The 17206-nt window shown below is 34.8% G+C and overlaps 1 protein-coding gene across 1 annotated transcript; it reads left to right on the top strand.

The window, feature by feature from the left end:
• The first annotated feature begins 13229 nt into the window (after positions 1–13229).
• Positions 13230–17205, top strand: LOC127717282 (uncharacterized). The gene is made up of 5 exons (XM_052223057.1): positions 13230–14615; positions 14839–15099; positions 15625–16309; positions 16589–16638; positions 17065–17205. Exons 1-5 carry the CDS (start codon positions 13350–13352, stop codon positions 17203–17205), a joined length of 2403 nt encoding a protein of 800 aa, XP_052079017.1. The 5' UTR covers positions 13230–13349.
• The last annotated feature ends 1 nt before the right edge of the window (position 17206 follows it).

Genomic DNA, 17206 nt, shown 5'->3' with positions numbered 1-17206 from the left:
TGGTCTCCTCACTTGACGGCATCCAGTCAAAGTGGGGAAAAAATTCAGTTTTAAGTAAACAAAAATATCTTGAGATTTTGATGGTAAGGATAGGTACGGACAAGGCTCTAATTCACTGAATATCATTTATCTCGTGGATTTTGCCTACAATTCTTGTCTGCTATTAGCAGGATTCTGAAGGTGAGGATTAGATTTGTATCAGAGCATCACATTTTTTGCCTTATTTCCAATGCATTTATAAATATTAAAATCTCCATGCTGGACAGACACCCAAATTTTAAGGTTTTCTATATATTCACATAAGCACGCACACATCTTAGTTACTTGAAACCATACATTTTATTTGTATATAAGCTTATATGATTTTTCAAGAAAATTAAATCATAAATCCATGAAATTCTAAAGATTTATTATAAAATAACTGGTTTCTGCCACTTTATCTATAATTTTGATATGGTGTGTCCCTGTTAATACACTACACTTTAAAAATATTTTTTGGATAGATCAAGTGCTGATTTTTGTTAAAATATTTTTGTTGCTTTCTGTTAACGATTAATTCACTACGTCATAACTGTTTTCTCAGACCAATATTTGTGACATGTCTGTCTTGTTTTACTGACGTCATTTTGTCGGGCTGTTCAATATAGTTTTTATAAGAATTATTCGACGGTTTTACAAATTGTTTATATATTCCGTTATTGTCACTCTTAATTCAGTGTTATGACTTTCGGCCTCATTTTACCGTCTCATTACCCTTTAAATAATCATGATTTTACGAAATGGAAAGAAAACTTTAAACACCAATCCCTCAAGGATATTCACGTGCTCTAAAAACCTCATTTCAAATATTAATTCAACCGCCGTCAATCGAAATTCCCAGTCTAAATTTAGCACTTTTTATAATTGACAAACCTGTTCTAGATCATCTTCTGATAATACTGTAAGGTCAACAGTGAACGGGAGAGCTTTTTCGCTTTCCTTTTCCTGTGACATTACATGAAACACCCAAAGCCTCATTTACCTGGTTACATGAACAAAGCCAAAGTGCGGTATACAATATGTAGGACAAACAGGACGGGAGTTTTTTAAACGAACACAGGAACATCTATACCGCTTCCGAAAACCTAAGAAATTCAAAAGAATAATTTATCAACATTTAGGTAAACACAACCACAATATTAAATATATTAGATTTCAACCACTCGAAACGATCCAAAAACAACAAGGGCAATCGCATATAAAATTTGAAGATTCCCGTAAAATTATCAAACTGTCTTGGATTAAACGAATTCAAACAGCTTATCCCCTTGGTCTAAATGACAATATACTTGGACAAGGGAACATATCTACAACTTCTTCTATTGATATCATAAATATTATGGATAAAAGATTGATTGATTGATTGTTGGTTGCTTAACGTCCAGTGGCAAATATTTCATGCATATTCAGGACGAGAACAAGTTCACAATAAATACAATATGTAGGTTCTGTAATAGATTAAGGGAATAAGGTAGGAGAAATTTAGACTGCCACGGGAAATGAGGGTATATTGGATATGGACAGAAATTTAGCCTTGCAACAGGTCACCTACGGACCCCTCAAAGAGTTGTTGCAAGGGTTCTTAACGTGCAAAGAGCGTGGCACTCTCTTTACACGAGGCATCGAATTTAACGTCCCCATTCTGGGGGGGTATGGATAAAAGACAACGAAATAATAGGTCTCATGGCAAACGTATCAATCGAAATCAACGAATTAAACATCGTATAAATTATACACTTGGTAATCTATCTATATTAAAAAAACAATGGTAGGCATCAATTATTATGTAAACTGGGTCAAAGAGCCATTAGTAAATTACACGATATTTTCAAGGAGTGTGACACCATCTCCCTCTTCAGCCCACTGTATGAATATTCGCGTATAATTACATCTTTTTGCCACCATAGGCTGTTTCCGCGTATCGACAAACCTGAAGATCATAAACGTCATTTTCTGAAAATTAAATATATAAGCAGAGGTATTGATTTTATCAACTTATCTAGTATATTTAATGACTCTACCGTTCAAAACTTTATACCTCCCTATTTTGATAACATAGAACCCCCTATTATTTCATACACTTACAAAAAAACCAGCAGAAGTTTGATTTTTAATTATACGTCGGTTACATCAGACGTTAACATAGAAAATAATACTCCCTTAACTTGAAACTGTGAATCGTCGAAGTTTAGATATGTTCCCTATGGCCATGTTATTACAGGGGACCTCAATATCGTCCAGGACAGAGAGGTTAAAAACTTTTTGAAAAAAAGACCAAAATATCGTCCTCCATCTAAAATAGATTGGAAAGTGTGTCGTCAAGTCACCAAAGATGCTCTATAGCTATAGCAAACTTTCCAAAAATACATTGCTTCAGAAGGAAGAAGGGGAGCTGCCGAGTTTTTCAAGGGGAAAGTGGAAGGGGAGGTGGTGCTAGGAGGAAAAATGTTGAAACTTGTGGGCCCCAGAAGAAGCTGAAGAAGACGCAGCAGATGATGTGCGTGGACGGAGCAATACTGAGGTTCCTGAGTTCGGGGACGAGGTAATTTTGAAGGAAGACGTATCAGAATTTGATCTAGAATATGCACATAAGGGTGTCAGTGTTTGAGGAAGTAATACACTGGAACCTGACGGCGTGTATAACTCGGATTCAGATACTATCACAGGTTATCAGGAAGAGGTAGGAGATTCGTACACTGACAGTGTGGATATAGTGAATTTATCTTTAATCACCATTCGATCGACCAGGGATGGAGTCTCATCCGTCAAGAAAGAACACAATTTTGCTACCTCCACACACTGTAATCCGAGGAATTTCGATTGGCGTGGCCTCATAAGTCATATGGAATGTGAGCTGTGTGAACACGCAGAAGCAATGCACAAAAAGGGAAGCCGTGATTGAAACTGTAGAATAGCTAAAGACTTGTTTTGTTTGTTATATATGGGAGTTTTGGTTTTTTTTTTATTATAGGCTTTTCTTTTATGGAACTCCAGAGACAATTTATTGGATTGGAGTCCATTTGATGATTTATATAATTTTGTTTTTTTAAGTATGCAAAAAGGTTAATCATGTTAAGGATCCATTTACACGTATGTTACTGGCATCCTTAACGGGTAATTTTATCTGTCTTATGATCTGTTCTTCTAGATCTATTTTTTTTTAAAGTTTTGGTACATTGAATGCCCTATTTTGTGCCACAATGTCGCTTTACATTATAATTTGATTCTCCTGGTACCTAGGTCCCTATGTTTGGTGTCCTAAGTCTATTTATTTGCCATATATAAGTTTATTTCTTCTCGCATAAGAAGATTCATACCTTTGTTTTTTTTTTTATATATTTACATGTATACATGATCCACATCAAACTCTTAATCAAGAAATTTTGAGATAGAATCGGTATGATGTAAATAATTAAAGACCATATATTTGGTCGAGACCATGGTTTTTGTCAATAGCTGTAATTTTTTAGACCATGTATTTGGTCAATGCAAATTGATTATAGACCATGATTTAATCATTAGCCATGGATTTGGTCTATAGCAATATACCATGTATACATTTGGTCACTGAAATTGATAATAGATTATGTATATAGATATAGGAAGATGTGGTATGAGTGCCAATGAGACAACTCTCCATCCAAGTCACAATTTATAAAAGTAAACCATTATATGCCTATTTTGGCCAAATTATTTGGTCAAAAGCTGTAATTTATGGTACAAGTTTAGGTCATTGAAAATTAATTACAGACCAGCTGTTTGGTCAGTATGGTATTCACATGTTAAACCCCAAGAACATAGCTGTCAGTGTCCAAGTTTTATCACAAGTTACTTGCCATCTCCAGCTGATAGTGAAAGTGGGGTTACAGTATCTGTCTTGTTAAAGGTTATTAATGGCAGTCATTTAGGTACAGCTACAAATGTTGAAGTGGAATGTTACCAAAACAAATGTGTGTAAAGTTTCAATAAAGACATTTCTACTGTAGAGCGTTTTACACATAATTATCTTTTGAAGTTATACTATGGGATAAACTCTCTGTATACCTGTGTAGAATGTAAGTCAATTCTTTGGATAAATAATTGATATTTTAAAGTTTAATGTCTATGCATCATTCTGTAAATTCAAATTTTTTCATGTTTTCACAGTAAATGTTTGAAAGTTTATCAAAATCGAAACCTGTTTCTTTGTTGTTGATTTTATTCAAATTTCATGGGAAAATAAGGAGAATCTCCCCCTGCATAACTTTGTCCTTAGACAGTTTTTTATTTGGTCTTCAATAATTTAGGTAATGGTTGATTAAATCATCATTTTGGCCTTGAGCATCATCACATGTTAGTGTGTTATGCATCTAAATTTGTATTTTTTATCTACATTTCAGAGTTTACAGTATTGTGTGAAATCATCTTATTTTTTGTGTTTCATAAGTTTTTGCAATTAAAAATTTTGGGATCAATATTTTGTTTTTTCAATTAACAAAGAAGACAAAAATGCACACAAAATAATTTAATTATACTAATAAATTATACATAAAGATATATCACAGTTTATTCATCATCATTTGAATCTTCATATTCACTACCAATTGTATCATTTTGGTCTATTTGTACATTTTCAATGTCATCAGGCTCAATTTGGTCATTGCGGTCATGATATAACAGATTTACAAAGTTATTCCATAATTCATCTGTAAAAGTATATTGTTTTGGTGTCAAACCCGATATCCAGATTGTCGACGTGGATGGTCATGTTGCACACGGTGTTGTACAGATGAAGCAGGTCTATCAACATGTTCATTCCAATCAAGTATTGATAGTCCCAACTTAATTTCATACATTAAATTATGATAATGTAACCTTTTATCCACATGTATAAGAATTGTATTATGATAACTCTCAATATAATGAGTGTCACGACAATGTGTATACTTTTCTGGATGCTTATAAATATAAAGGTTTTTAATACTGTTCCTTAGCAACAACTCTGCTGTTGGATCCCGAATAATGTCTCGTGATGGCACATAGTCATTATTTTTGCATCTAGATGTTTGATGACAGTTCCTATGATCTTGTTTGTAGTGGTCCACAATGGAATCAAGCAAGAGCACTAATTGAGCAGCATTGCCATTACAGTTCTTCATTGCCCAGTAAACATGGGTTTTAACACCAGCGGATTTGTCTCTTAGTTCCGGATGCCATGTCTTTCCGATGTTTTTCCTTGTCCCCTTTGTAATTTTTGCCATATTCCTGCGCACCTCCTTTGCACCATGCCAAGTGTCATAGGAATCAATTACATCTGGTTGGTTTTGGCTCAGATATTTACTGACAGATGCATTTCTATCATGCGAATGAACTTTCACTTTTATCCTTTTCCTTTCGAAATCTTCGTATAGCTTTTCTGTTCCATAAGTTTCATGTTTCTGGGAACTCCTTTCCTGGTTCTTAGTAACGTGACTATATCCTACTACTTTATGAGTCAAGTTTCCCAGAGCTGTTACATCAGTGTGAAAACTGTTCTTTCAGCATGCATGTCTTGCATCTGTCGTAATGTCAAGTTTATTATCACTGTAAGAGTTTTTATTTTTTTCCTCTTTTAAAGCATCATCAATGCTCTTGTCCCGAAGCGATATCACCACCTGTCTGAATGTTGGAAACATTTTTTCACGGAATCGTTTCTGTGGAAGTCCAATGTTAGCAAAACTACTAAATCGTTCGTATTGGGCAGGAAACATCCCAGCACAGAGATAAGAATGAATCAACTTGTAATTCACTGTAAAGTCCTGCTTCAGTGCGGGGGAGGAATGCCAGAAAATCGGAAAAGATGTGGTTTTAACTGGTTTAACAACTAGTCTGGCAACGTGTCCAATTTTTGTCATTTCGGACGGTTCAAGGGGACCATACCACTGTGATAGACGTACCAGTTCAAACAGTTTCTGTTTTGAGCAAACAAAAAGGTCTTGGTCATCCTGTCCACTATTATCAATTGGTTTTATTCTTTCTTCCAGCTTTGGAGTTGAACAGTTCTGATTGTAAAAGTCCATCAAAATGTTCAAAATGTCCACATTAGATTTTACTTTCATTTTCCTCTTTAGGCCTTCATATTTTTCATCAAATGCCAACTTTTGTGAATCATTGTCAAAATTGTAGTCAATGGATTTTCGAGGTTTTCTAACATATTTGTATGATTTTACTTCTCCATTTGAAAGTCTCTTTCTATTAAAATACTCCACATTTGTGATATTACTTAGTATATTCATATCGCTAGCTATCTTGGAACTTATTGTATACAGGAACAAAATACTATGTTTGATTTGAAATTGAAAGAATATAAGCGCATCAATGAGCAAACCAATCAAATTCAAAGTTTATAAATCACATGACTTTGATAAATGATCTGGGCCAATCAGATTTGATTTCAAATTGAAAAATTAGGCGCAAAATTTAATAGACCAATCAAATTCAAACATATAATCACATGACTTAGATAAGGTCAAATGTAAAAGCAAAAATGGAAGAAAGTGCAAAAGCAAAGATGGAAAAAAGATGTGAAATGGTTTTGAAAGTAAATGAAGAGGAAAAGGATAAATTGATGATATTTTTGAAAGAGCACAATATGACATCATGTATTGTTGGTAAGTATATTTTTTTTTATTCATTTACTTTATAGATATTTCAATAAAACATTATTCTGTAAAGGTGAATATTTATTTAAATAAGATGTCATTTATCTTTTAAATTAGATTATGTTATTATATTGTTATAATCATGTGACAAATATAAATGTAAAGAATGCATATTATAATGTTTATATGTATTTTATTATTTATGACTGCAATTTTATTTTAGAAAAGAAATCTTTAAAGAGAAAAAGGTCTAAAAAGGATGAAAGTGGAAGTACTTCTTCGAGCCAAAGAAACAATCAGGATGAAAGTAGTGACAGAGATGACAATGGTGACAATGGAGATCCAGATCCAGGCCATGGAGACCTTGAATTACGAGAAGGACAATGTCCTTATTGTTTCATCAACCCATGTGTTGCTACCTCAAACATGACAGCTCCATGGGTAGGAAATGGCCAACCACCCTCAAATGCAAACCCCCAGATACGAAAAGGGATATATAGAAGATTTTGGAAATGTATAAACAATATGTATGGGTGGTTACTTCCACAGTATTTGGATAAAAAGAAAAAAGTTGATGGTGGTGAATGGGTTGTTATGCACCAGAGGGAAATTATGCCTGAGTGTGTTTTGGAACTTGTTAGAGAACTTTATCCTAATCCTGTTGGAATCCAATATATGGGGCATATGTGGGAATAACAGTAAACTGTGTTTAACTTGTGTAATTATAAATCGTCTAAAACTACAAAATATTGTGTTTTTATCAATGAAGTGAAATATGATGCTAATACATCTGTGTAGTGTAAGCTACAAGGTATTTGATTTTTAATGGCTCAAGTGCATCTGGAAACCTCATTATCACTGGTGATAATTCAATGATCTGTCATTCCTCCTGGTGGAAGTTCTTTGGGTTTAATGTTAACCTTGTTATTTATCAAAGACTGTGTTTCAATAAATCTTTATATAGACATACACTTTATTTTTCATTAACTTTGATAGTATCTTGTATATAAACAGGATGCCTCCGAAAAGGAAACCTAAAAGGCAGAAAAAATAAAAAAACCAAACCCAAGAGAAAGCTATGACAGAAGTAATCTTGGCAGCTGTTACTGCCAAAGTTCTGGAGAATTTGAAGGACAACAGGATTTCGCCGCAACCTCGTCAGACGAGACCCTAACGTGTTGAGATGGATGTTCACGTTACCTAACAGTTTAAGTACAGGTGAACCCACACACAGTTTGTCACACCACACACAAACTTCTAGCTATTCTAGAGAAAACGTGTCCAGTTTGGCACTCACAATACTCAAAACATGGTTCAAATTCCTTCAGAGCTTGTTTGCAGGTTTTAATCAGGTTCACCATGGTACAGCAACCTATAAACCAATAGGTAGACCTTTGTATAATAAAATAAATTCTAAACTTCAAGAAAAAAATTAAAAACAAGTTTATTGATATGTCTCACATCCTGCTGAACTAGATCTTCATTTAGCTGTTCAGAATAAGAGGGTGGGTCTGACGTCTGGAAAAAGAGAGATGTGTTAACACTGAAAGTTGGACATATATTTTTAGCATTTTTCATCCGTACTCAGGAAGTTTAACCCCACTCACCCTACTAAAGGATTTATGTATTCGTTTTTATTCTGTTGTTGGTCCCCACTTCGGTGTTACCATGTATATATATTATATAGTAATTTTTGTAGGTTTAACGTTTGCAAAAGTATGAATAATTCTAAATAATAAGGATGTTCTTATCCTTACGGCAGAAAGTCTTAGCCGTGTTGGGCACAACTTTTTGGAACTTTTGGTCCTCAGTGCTCTTCGACTTTGTACTTGTTTTGGCTTACAAACTTTTTATTTGCGCGTCACTGGTTGGTCTTGTGTGGACGAAGAGCGCGTCTGGCGTATTAAATTATTTTCCTGGTGCCTTTTGGTGGCTATTATTCGTGTGTTTCTCTGTCCTATATGTTCTCCCATTTATTTGTATTTTAGTCCTGTCATGTAATGTTGTCATTTTATATTTAACATTGCCATAAAAGCGGGAGGTTTGTAGCCACACAACCAGGTTCAACCCACCATTTTTTCTTAAAATGTCCTGTACCAAGTCAGAAAAATGACCATTGTTATATTATAGTTCGTTTCTGTGTGTGTTACATCTTAGTGTTATGTTTCTGTTGTGTCGTACTTCTCTTATATTTGACGTGTTTCCCTCATTTTTAGCTTGCAACCCAAGTTTGATTTTTTTCTCAATCGATTTATGAATTTCGAACAGCGGTATACTACTGTTGCCTTTATTTACCCATATATATGGATTCAACAAAGGATGGTGGCGGTTGGTATTTTTACGATGTTAATTTTAGACAATCAATGCAAAATGATGACACACTTTCTTGGCGTTATGTAGATCAAATTTTACAAACTAGGTCCCTTAATAAAATTATTCACAAAGTAAACAATCCAAACCCGATAAAAAACACAGTATATTATTTGATCATATTGAAGAAAGTCTTCATAACAGGAGTCTCATCAGGTATTGTACTTTAATACCTTAATACCTTATCTATTATTATGACTCGACAAAAATATTTCATATCTAGTGGCTTCTACCTGCTAAAAATTCAGTCGAATTTATATTTTAGTATGACAATTAAAATTTCTCGTTGCATTTATTTTTTTACCTTGCTATTCCAATCATAAACAAGCATTTGATGTTTATTTGAAAATTACAGATGTGAAAACCAGTATTGATTCTGCAGCGCTACAGGTAATTAGAAAAATAACAACTAAATGTTAAACCGCATGTTACAAAACTACAGAGAGAACCAACGAGAAGGTTTCTAGACTTGCATACAGTCCAGAACTATACAGATAATTTCTCAAATTAGAGAATCTTCATCAAGGCAATCTCTTTCTGATTTTACTGGTTCATCAGAAATAAAATCGTCTGATATTTCTGGCCGATCAGGGATAGAATCTGATCTGTTCAAACGAATAGCCATCAAGGCATCAGTGCAAATAAATTAAATCAAACAACACAAGTCAGAGAGGCAAGAAGCCAACCTCTAATAAAATGTACAAAGATGATTTTTATTCTGCTTTGGCTGCAATGTCTGAAGAAGAGTCATCATTACCGGTCCTCGAAACCAAACGGAAATGCAAATATTTCCCTGCTCCATCCGATTCTCTGAACCTGTTACGAAGCAAAACAGCTAAACAAAGGAAGGTCGTCCATGTTCATTCTTCCGACTCTTGACATTCACAAACACTAAAAAAAAGTGTTCGTGTTTCGAAGAAGAAAAAACAAATTCTGCTGTTTCCCATCCTGATGACATGTACAGGTATAATGCAATATGAGTTCTTGAAAGTGGACATTATCACCTGGTCTTACTGGTTGCTTAAAATATCTGAAAATTAAATTAAGGTACAGTTTAAAAATATGACAACTGGACAGAATAAATATTACAACATCAAAGCTACTAAAAAGGGGGTTCTCATGTATGACTGAATTCGTTCTTGTTTAAAAAAAGTTGTATTGCATTATAAAATTCGTAAGTGGTTAATGTGTCCCAGATAACAAATATCTGTATTCATTGTTATATATTAATATATTGTTGTTCTACTGTTATGGCTCTGGTTTAGGTGTACACCTACTTCAAATTTCTTCTTTTTCAATTATAACTTCTTTTTTAGGACATGTATGAATAAAAATGATTATCTTTTTAAGATGGCTGGGATATTAGTTTTTTTAATGCAATCACGTAAGTGAGAAAAGAAACATAGACAGTTGGTATGCATAGTTACTGTTTAAATGGGTTTTCATGAAAAGACATACGACATATATTGAACACTATTTTTTAGCATTTGTTTTATTTTACAAGATGAAATAAAATTGTATATGTATTATTCAAATATGTTTCAGAGCCAATGACAGCTCAGCCTTCATTCAGTGGGACGAAGAGAGGCATAATGAAGTTTGGCGACGTCAAGTTCAGTGTTGGAATCAATAATATGTCAGCGTATAAAAGTACAGGGAAATTTGTGGTAAAGAAGGAGGAACTTTACATATCATTTTTAATCTACGAATGGTGAACTCTTCTACATTTACCTGATGTCAATGTGATATCGATGACATAGATTGGTTATATCAATAGTCCTTCTTTTGACATGACCCATACCGGAACTGTTGTAACACTACAGTTAAGTCTTGATGATAGTATATGGGTATCCTATCTTAGATCTTTTATATGAAAGGCGGCTGATGGTCGACATTAACAATTTTAAAAATATAAACTAACACATATCCGTTAAAATCTTCTTCGATCCACAACCAATTATGACCAATACAACATTTTTCTAAATGGTATTAAGATATCGGCGACAATGATTGGTTATACCATTAGTATCTCCTTCTACAATCAACATACCAGTACTGTTGTTGTAGTACGATGTCACAGGGTGACTTTGTTTACTCACATATATGTTGTTATTTTGGTTGTTAATTCTATTTCGATTTGCAGAACGTCAGTATCTTATAAATGCTATATTCTGCAGACTTCGGTGTATAATACATGTCCACATTTTACATCTAATTAATTAAGTAGTGCCCACTATTTACTTGGGCATTTACCTGTAAACTTGTCGAACGGGTTGAGTAACAGTGATACCTGTATTTGATGAGCTGACTATTCACTCTCAGGTAACACCTTAACGAGTCAAGGTGTGGTCAGAAATGTTTGTATAAAGTTAGTTTACAATGTGGCGTGGACACACACACTGGATTTCTGAGGTAGGATTCAATTTATTCTTATTTATTTAATCATTATTCGTTCTAAAGTGTTCAGTTTTCTGCAACAACGCAAATATAGAAATATTATTTCAATTGTAATTGTAATTTTTGACATTGCTATTTTATAAATGTAATAAGTTAATTAATGTTCATTATAATGAAAGTTTAACACGGTTATATGTTTCCGGCTGTAGTAAATATTCGAGTATCGAAATTGTTTGGTATTTTAGGAACGTTTGCGTACGATAATGCAATGATGTATGTATCTCCATAAGTATGTAAAGTAATATGCAACGTATAAGCATAAATGTATATTCAGCGTTAAAAGCTGTATATTGTGTGTAGTAATTGTATAATGATAGTATACAATAAAGTCAATTATGTGACTTGTAAAGTAAGGCATTGTACGATATGCCGTAGTTTGTATTGTGTAAAGTAAGGCATTATACGATATGCCGTAATTATTTGTGTATAAGTAATGCATTATTCAATATGCTATAATCTTCTATAGATTGAACATAAGTAGTCGTACTAAGTATTTGTCATTATTTATGCGACATGTGTAATACATAAACATATGTATATTTCTTAAGTATAGTATTGTATCTTAAAGTACAGTATGTATTTCAATAGGTCCCAGTTTGCGGGCTAGGTGTATGTAGTTTTGTATAGTAAAGTATGGAGATATAGTACAGATGGTGGTGAAACCTGTTGACAGTGCGGCGTTCCGTGTTTATCATCAATAGTTTGGCAACATAGAATATTTGGAGTCGAGTCTAGACAATAGGGCAGCCGTAATGTGTACACCGCTTATGTTGGGCCAGTTTTGTGTAGTTACCGAAAACCAAATACGTAAAATTCCGTAGTATCGTTTATCCAGATTTCATAGTTTAATATAAAGAAGAAGGAACAGTTCATTAAACATTTGACAGTATTATTTCATTTGATTTCATCTATTTATATTTGTTAATTTGTACCTAATTAAATTGTTATTTTGTTTAAAGTAGTAGTCATTTATTATCTGTAAGTACAAACTCCTAAGTCAGCTCTCGTCTATCCGTGACAATTGGTGTCAGAAGTGGGATTTGTTTAAAAGGCTTAGAGAGTTTTCATTAAATTTAAATTTTCAATCTTATGTATTTTTGATTGTATTTTTTTTTCACCATGTATTTTTCCATTTGTATTGTTTTATTATATGTTTGAATTGTATAGCTTCAGGTGTTTGTGAGGAGAACTGAATATTTGGGACCCAGATTTCACAGTTGTGTCTATGTTGGTTCGTGCCTTGGAGGTTTGGTGTTGTTTCTGCTCTACATTGTAAACTGTGAGTATCGGTACTTACATATATTTAGTAATTGATTGTAGTACACTGAGGGTTGCAGTAGGTACATTGAGTGCTGGCGTTTTGTTTTTTGAAATTGGTGTTTGGTTTGTTGACTGTTCAAGATGGAACAGATTCAACAGATTAGAGATTTGGGTACTTCATTAGGGTATGAAGATGATGAGTTGAGAAGGTTTGTTAAAGATCAGCAGGATAGGGTCCGAGATGAAAGGGCTGCTTTAAGGCAAGAACAGAAAGACGAACGAGATAGAAAAGCAGCTATAGAAAAAGTTTTGATTGAGAAAGCTAAGGTTGAGAATGAATTGGAACTACAAAAGTTGACGCATAGTCAGAAAATGGAAGAGTTAAGTAAACAAGCTGAGTTACCACAATTAGTAAGTACAGGGGGGTTACATGATACAGTTCGTGGACCTAAAATTCCAGCTTTTGAAGAAGGTAAAGATGAGATAGATAGTTATCTTAGGAGATTTGAGCGTTATGCTACTGCTCAAAAGTGGAAACCTGATATTTGGGCCACTCATCTTAGTGCGTTATTGAAGGGCAAGGCTCTTGATGTATATGCACTTATGCCGGTTGATAAAGCTCTTGATTATCCAGCTTTGAAAGATGCTCTACTAAAAAGGTATGATATGACTGAAGAAGGATTTAAACGTAGATTTAGAAGTTGTAGACCAGAGCCAGGTGAGACTTTTATACAGTTTTCTGTTAGGTTAGATAGCTATTTTAAGCGTTGGATTGATATGGCACATACAGATACTACTTATATAAGTTTGTATGACTTGATTATACGGGATCAGTTTCTACATATATGTTCGAAGGACTTGTCTTTGTTTTTAAAAGAGAGAATACCAGATTCTTTAGAGAAAATGGTAGCTTTAGCTGATCAGTATCGTGAGGCAAGACAAACAAGTGCTTCCAATCTTATAGATAAAGGTAATCAGTCAAACACATCTTCAGTAAGAAACCAAAGTGGTTCGAAACCAGTTGATTATAGTACAAAGAAAGAACAGAGAAGTATAAAACCAACAGAACGTACTTCATTTGTACCTAATAGGGACAGAAAGTGCTTTAGGTGTGGTAAGAATGGACATATTGCAACGGATTCTAGAGTTAATCTACAAAAGACCAACAGTGGATCGTCAGACGATAGAAAGAATTTTAAAGGTAAAGTATGTAATACCTGTACTATACCTACAGATTCTATAGTAGATGCTATTCCTACTGGTTGTACAAGTACACTTCCGTTGTCTTGTCAGTCAACCGCAAATGTAAGTATGCCTGTAAGTTCAGGTTATGTTGATGGTAAACCAGTCACGGTTTTACGAGATACTGGTTGCAGTGGTATTGTGGTTAAACGTGATATGGTTGGCAATGAGTCATTAACGGGTGGAAAACAGGTATGTATTTTGGCAGATGGAACCAGAGTTGAAGTGCCAATAGCTAGAATTGATATAGATACACCATATTTACAGGGAGAATTTGAAGGATGGTGTATGGCTAATCCTGTGTATGACTTGATAATTGGTAATGTAGAGGACGCTAGAGAACCAGGAAAGCCTGATCCTTTGTGGCAACAAACGGGAGCTGTTGAGACAAGAGAACAGGTAAGAAACAAAAGTAAGCCGTTTGTGCAACTGAAGGTAAAAGATATCATCACAGATGAGGTAAATCCAAATGTAATCAAGAAAGCTCAACTAGAAGATACAACGTTGGATAAAATAAGAAGGTATGTATTAACGGGTGATACAGTTACACGGAAGAATGGAAAAGTAAAGTGGATTTTAAAAAGAGGTATGATATACAGACAGTTTTCGTCGTCAAAACCTGATAGGGTAAGTTGTACTCAGTAGTTCCGAAGTTTCATCGCGAGACAGTGACGAGAGTAGCACATGAGTCGATTATGTCAGGTCACATGGGTACACAGCGTACACTTGATAGAGTATTATCAGCTTTTTATTGGCCAGGTGTTTCGGCGGATGTTAAGCGATTTTGTCAGTCTTGTGGCATATGCCAGCGTACAGTTCCTAAAGGAAAATAGGTAAGGTACCTTTACAGTCTATGCCGTTGATAAATGAGCCGTTTAAACGCGTAGCAGTTGATCTCATTGGACCTCTTTTTCCAAGAACAGACAGAGGTAGTAGATATATACTGACTTTGGTAGATTATGCTACACGTTATCCTGAAGCAATAGCTTTGAAGGATATTGAGACAGAGAGTGTTGCTGAGGCATTAGTAGATATATTTTCTAGAGTAGGAGTTCCACAGGAAATGTTAACTGATATGGGAAGTCAGTTTACATCTAAGCTTATGGCTGAGGTAAGTAGACTCATATCGCTTAGACAGTTAACTACAACTGTTTATCATCCTATGTGTACTGGGTTAGTAGAGAGGTTCAATGGAAGTCTAAAACTGATGTTGAAGAGAATGTGTCATGAACGACCTAAAGATTGGGACAGGTATGTAAATGCATTACTGTTTGCATACAGGGAAGTTCCACAGGAGAGTCTGAAGTTTTCGCCATTTGAGCTCGTGTATGGTAAACAGGTGAGGGGACCTATGGCAATATTAAAGGAGCTATGGACTAAAGAGATAGACGATCCTGAGGTAAAGTCTACATATCAGTACGTGATAGATTTAAGAGAGAGATTAGAAGCTACCTGTGAGCTTGCTCGAAGTAATTTGGCGTCTGCATCAAAGAAGAATAAGGTATATTATGATAAATCGACCAAGCAAAGACATATGAAGGTAGGTGAAAAGGTTCTTGTGCTCTTACCTACGGATAAGAATAAACTGTTGATGCAGTGGAAAGGTCCTTTTACTATTACTGAGAAATGTGGTAAGGTAGACTACAGAATACAGATGAATGGGAAGATTAAAACGTTCCATGCAAACTTATTGAAAAGGTATGTGGAAAGGTGTGACGTAGATGATGATTTAACAGTGGTAAGTTCTGCAGTGATAGATACTGATAGTGACCAAGTGGATGTTTATGATGAGATTCATGAAATACCTTTTACTGATTCAGGTGAGAATGCTAGTCATATTGATGTTAATCCAGACTTGGATGAAAATCAGATATTACAGGTAAAGGAATTGCTGTTTTCATTTCCTGAAGTCTTTACTGATTCTCCAGGATGTACCGATCTTCTGGAGCATGACATTAAATTGTCCAGTGAAACGCCTATAAGGATGAAACCGTATCCTATTCCATATAGTATGTTAGACACAGTAAATGCTGAGGTTAGTAAAATGTTAGACCTTGGAGTTATAGAAGCATCTACGAGTCCTTATGCGTCACCGATCGTCATTGTTAAGAAGAAGGACAATACAAACCGATTTTGTATTGATTTTAGGTCGTTAAATAGCCAGACTTTGTTTGACGCTGAACCGATGGGGAATGCAGAAGAGATGTTTTCTAAGTTAGCAGGACATAAGTACTTTTCACGAATCGATTTATCAAAAGGATATTGGCAGTTACCGTTATCAGAGGATGCCAAACCGAAAACCGCTTTTCAAACACCTAAAGGTTTGTTTCAGTTTCGTAGAATGCCGTTTGGACTGGTTACTGCGCCAGCTTCTTTTTGCAGATTAATGAGAATATTGTTAAAAGGTATGGAGAATATAGATAATTTCATAGATGATATAATCATCTTCACCTTGACATTTGAGCAACATTTAGAGGTACTGGATGAACTTTTGGTCAGACTTAAAAGGGCAAATCTTACAGCTAGACCTACCATAGGTTATGGTAGTCTAGAGTGTTTGGGTCATTTTGTCGGTGATGACAAACTTAAACCTCATCCAGACAAGGTTAAAGCGATAGAAGAAGCTCCACGACCAGTTACAAAGAAACAGGTAAGGTCTTTTCTTGGATTAGTTGGGTTTTACAGGAAGTTTATTCCAAACTTCTCCTGTATTGCACTTCCACTTACTGATCTGACGAAGAAAGGACAGCCTAGTACTGTTGTTTGGGAAAATGCACAGGAGAATGCATTTCAGTCTTTAAGGTGTGCTTTAGTTAGGTTTCCTATATTGAAATTACCAGATTTCACTCAGATTTTTGTTCTGATGACTGATGCATCAGATAGAGGGATTGGGGCAGTACTGATGCAGTATCAAGAGAACTCCAAGATGCCTATTGCATATGCAAGTAGGAAACTTAAGAAGAGTGAAGTGGCTTATTCCACTATTGAAAAAGAGTGTTTAGCCATCGTTTGGGCTGTGCAGAAATTTCAGAGGTATTTATACGGTAGAGAATTTATACTTGAGACTGACCACCAGCCACTTACTTATCTTAATAAGAAGAAAGTAGAGAATGCTAGACTTATGAGGTGGGCATTAGCTCTACAGCCTTACAGATTTAGAATTGTAGCAGTTAAAGGTATAGATAATGTGGGTGCAGATTATCTCAGTAGAGTTTAGG

Source organism: Mytilus californianus, unplaced genomic scaffold (genome assembly GCF_021869535.1).
Source record: "Mytilus californianus isolate M0D057914Y unplaced genomic scaffold, xbMytCali1.0.p SCAF_99, whole genome shotgun sequence".
Lineage (NCBI taxonomy): Eukaryota > Metazoa > Mollusca > Bivalvia > Mytilida > Mytilidae > Mytilus > Mytilus californianus.
This window is presented reverse-complemented; position numbering and strand designations above follow the sequence as displayed.

Coding starts and splice junctions, on each gene's coding strand:
- LOC127717282 (XM_052223057.1), top strand. CDS start 13,350: ATGCCGGTTGATAAAGCTCTTGATTATCCAGCTTTGAAAGATGCTCTA. Junction 14,616..14,838: donor CGTCGTCAAAACCTGATAGG/GTAAGTTGTACT, acceptor GTACCTTTACAG/TCTATGCCGTTGATAAATGA. Junction 16,310..16,588: donor CGCTTTTCAAACACCTAAAG/GTTTGTTTCAGT, acceptor AACCTCATCCAG/ACAAGGTTAAAGCGATAGAA.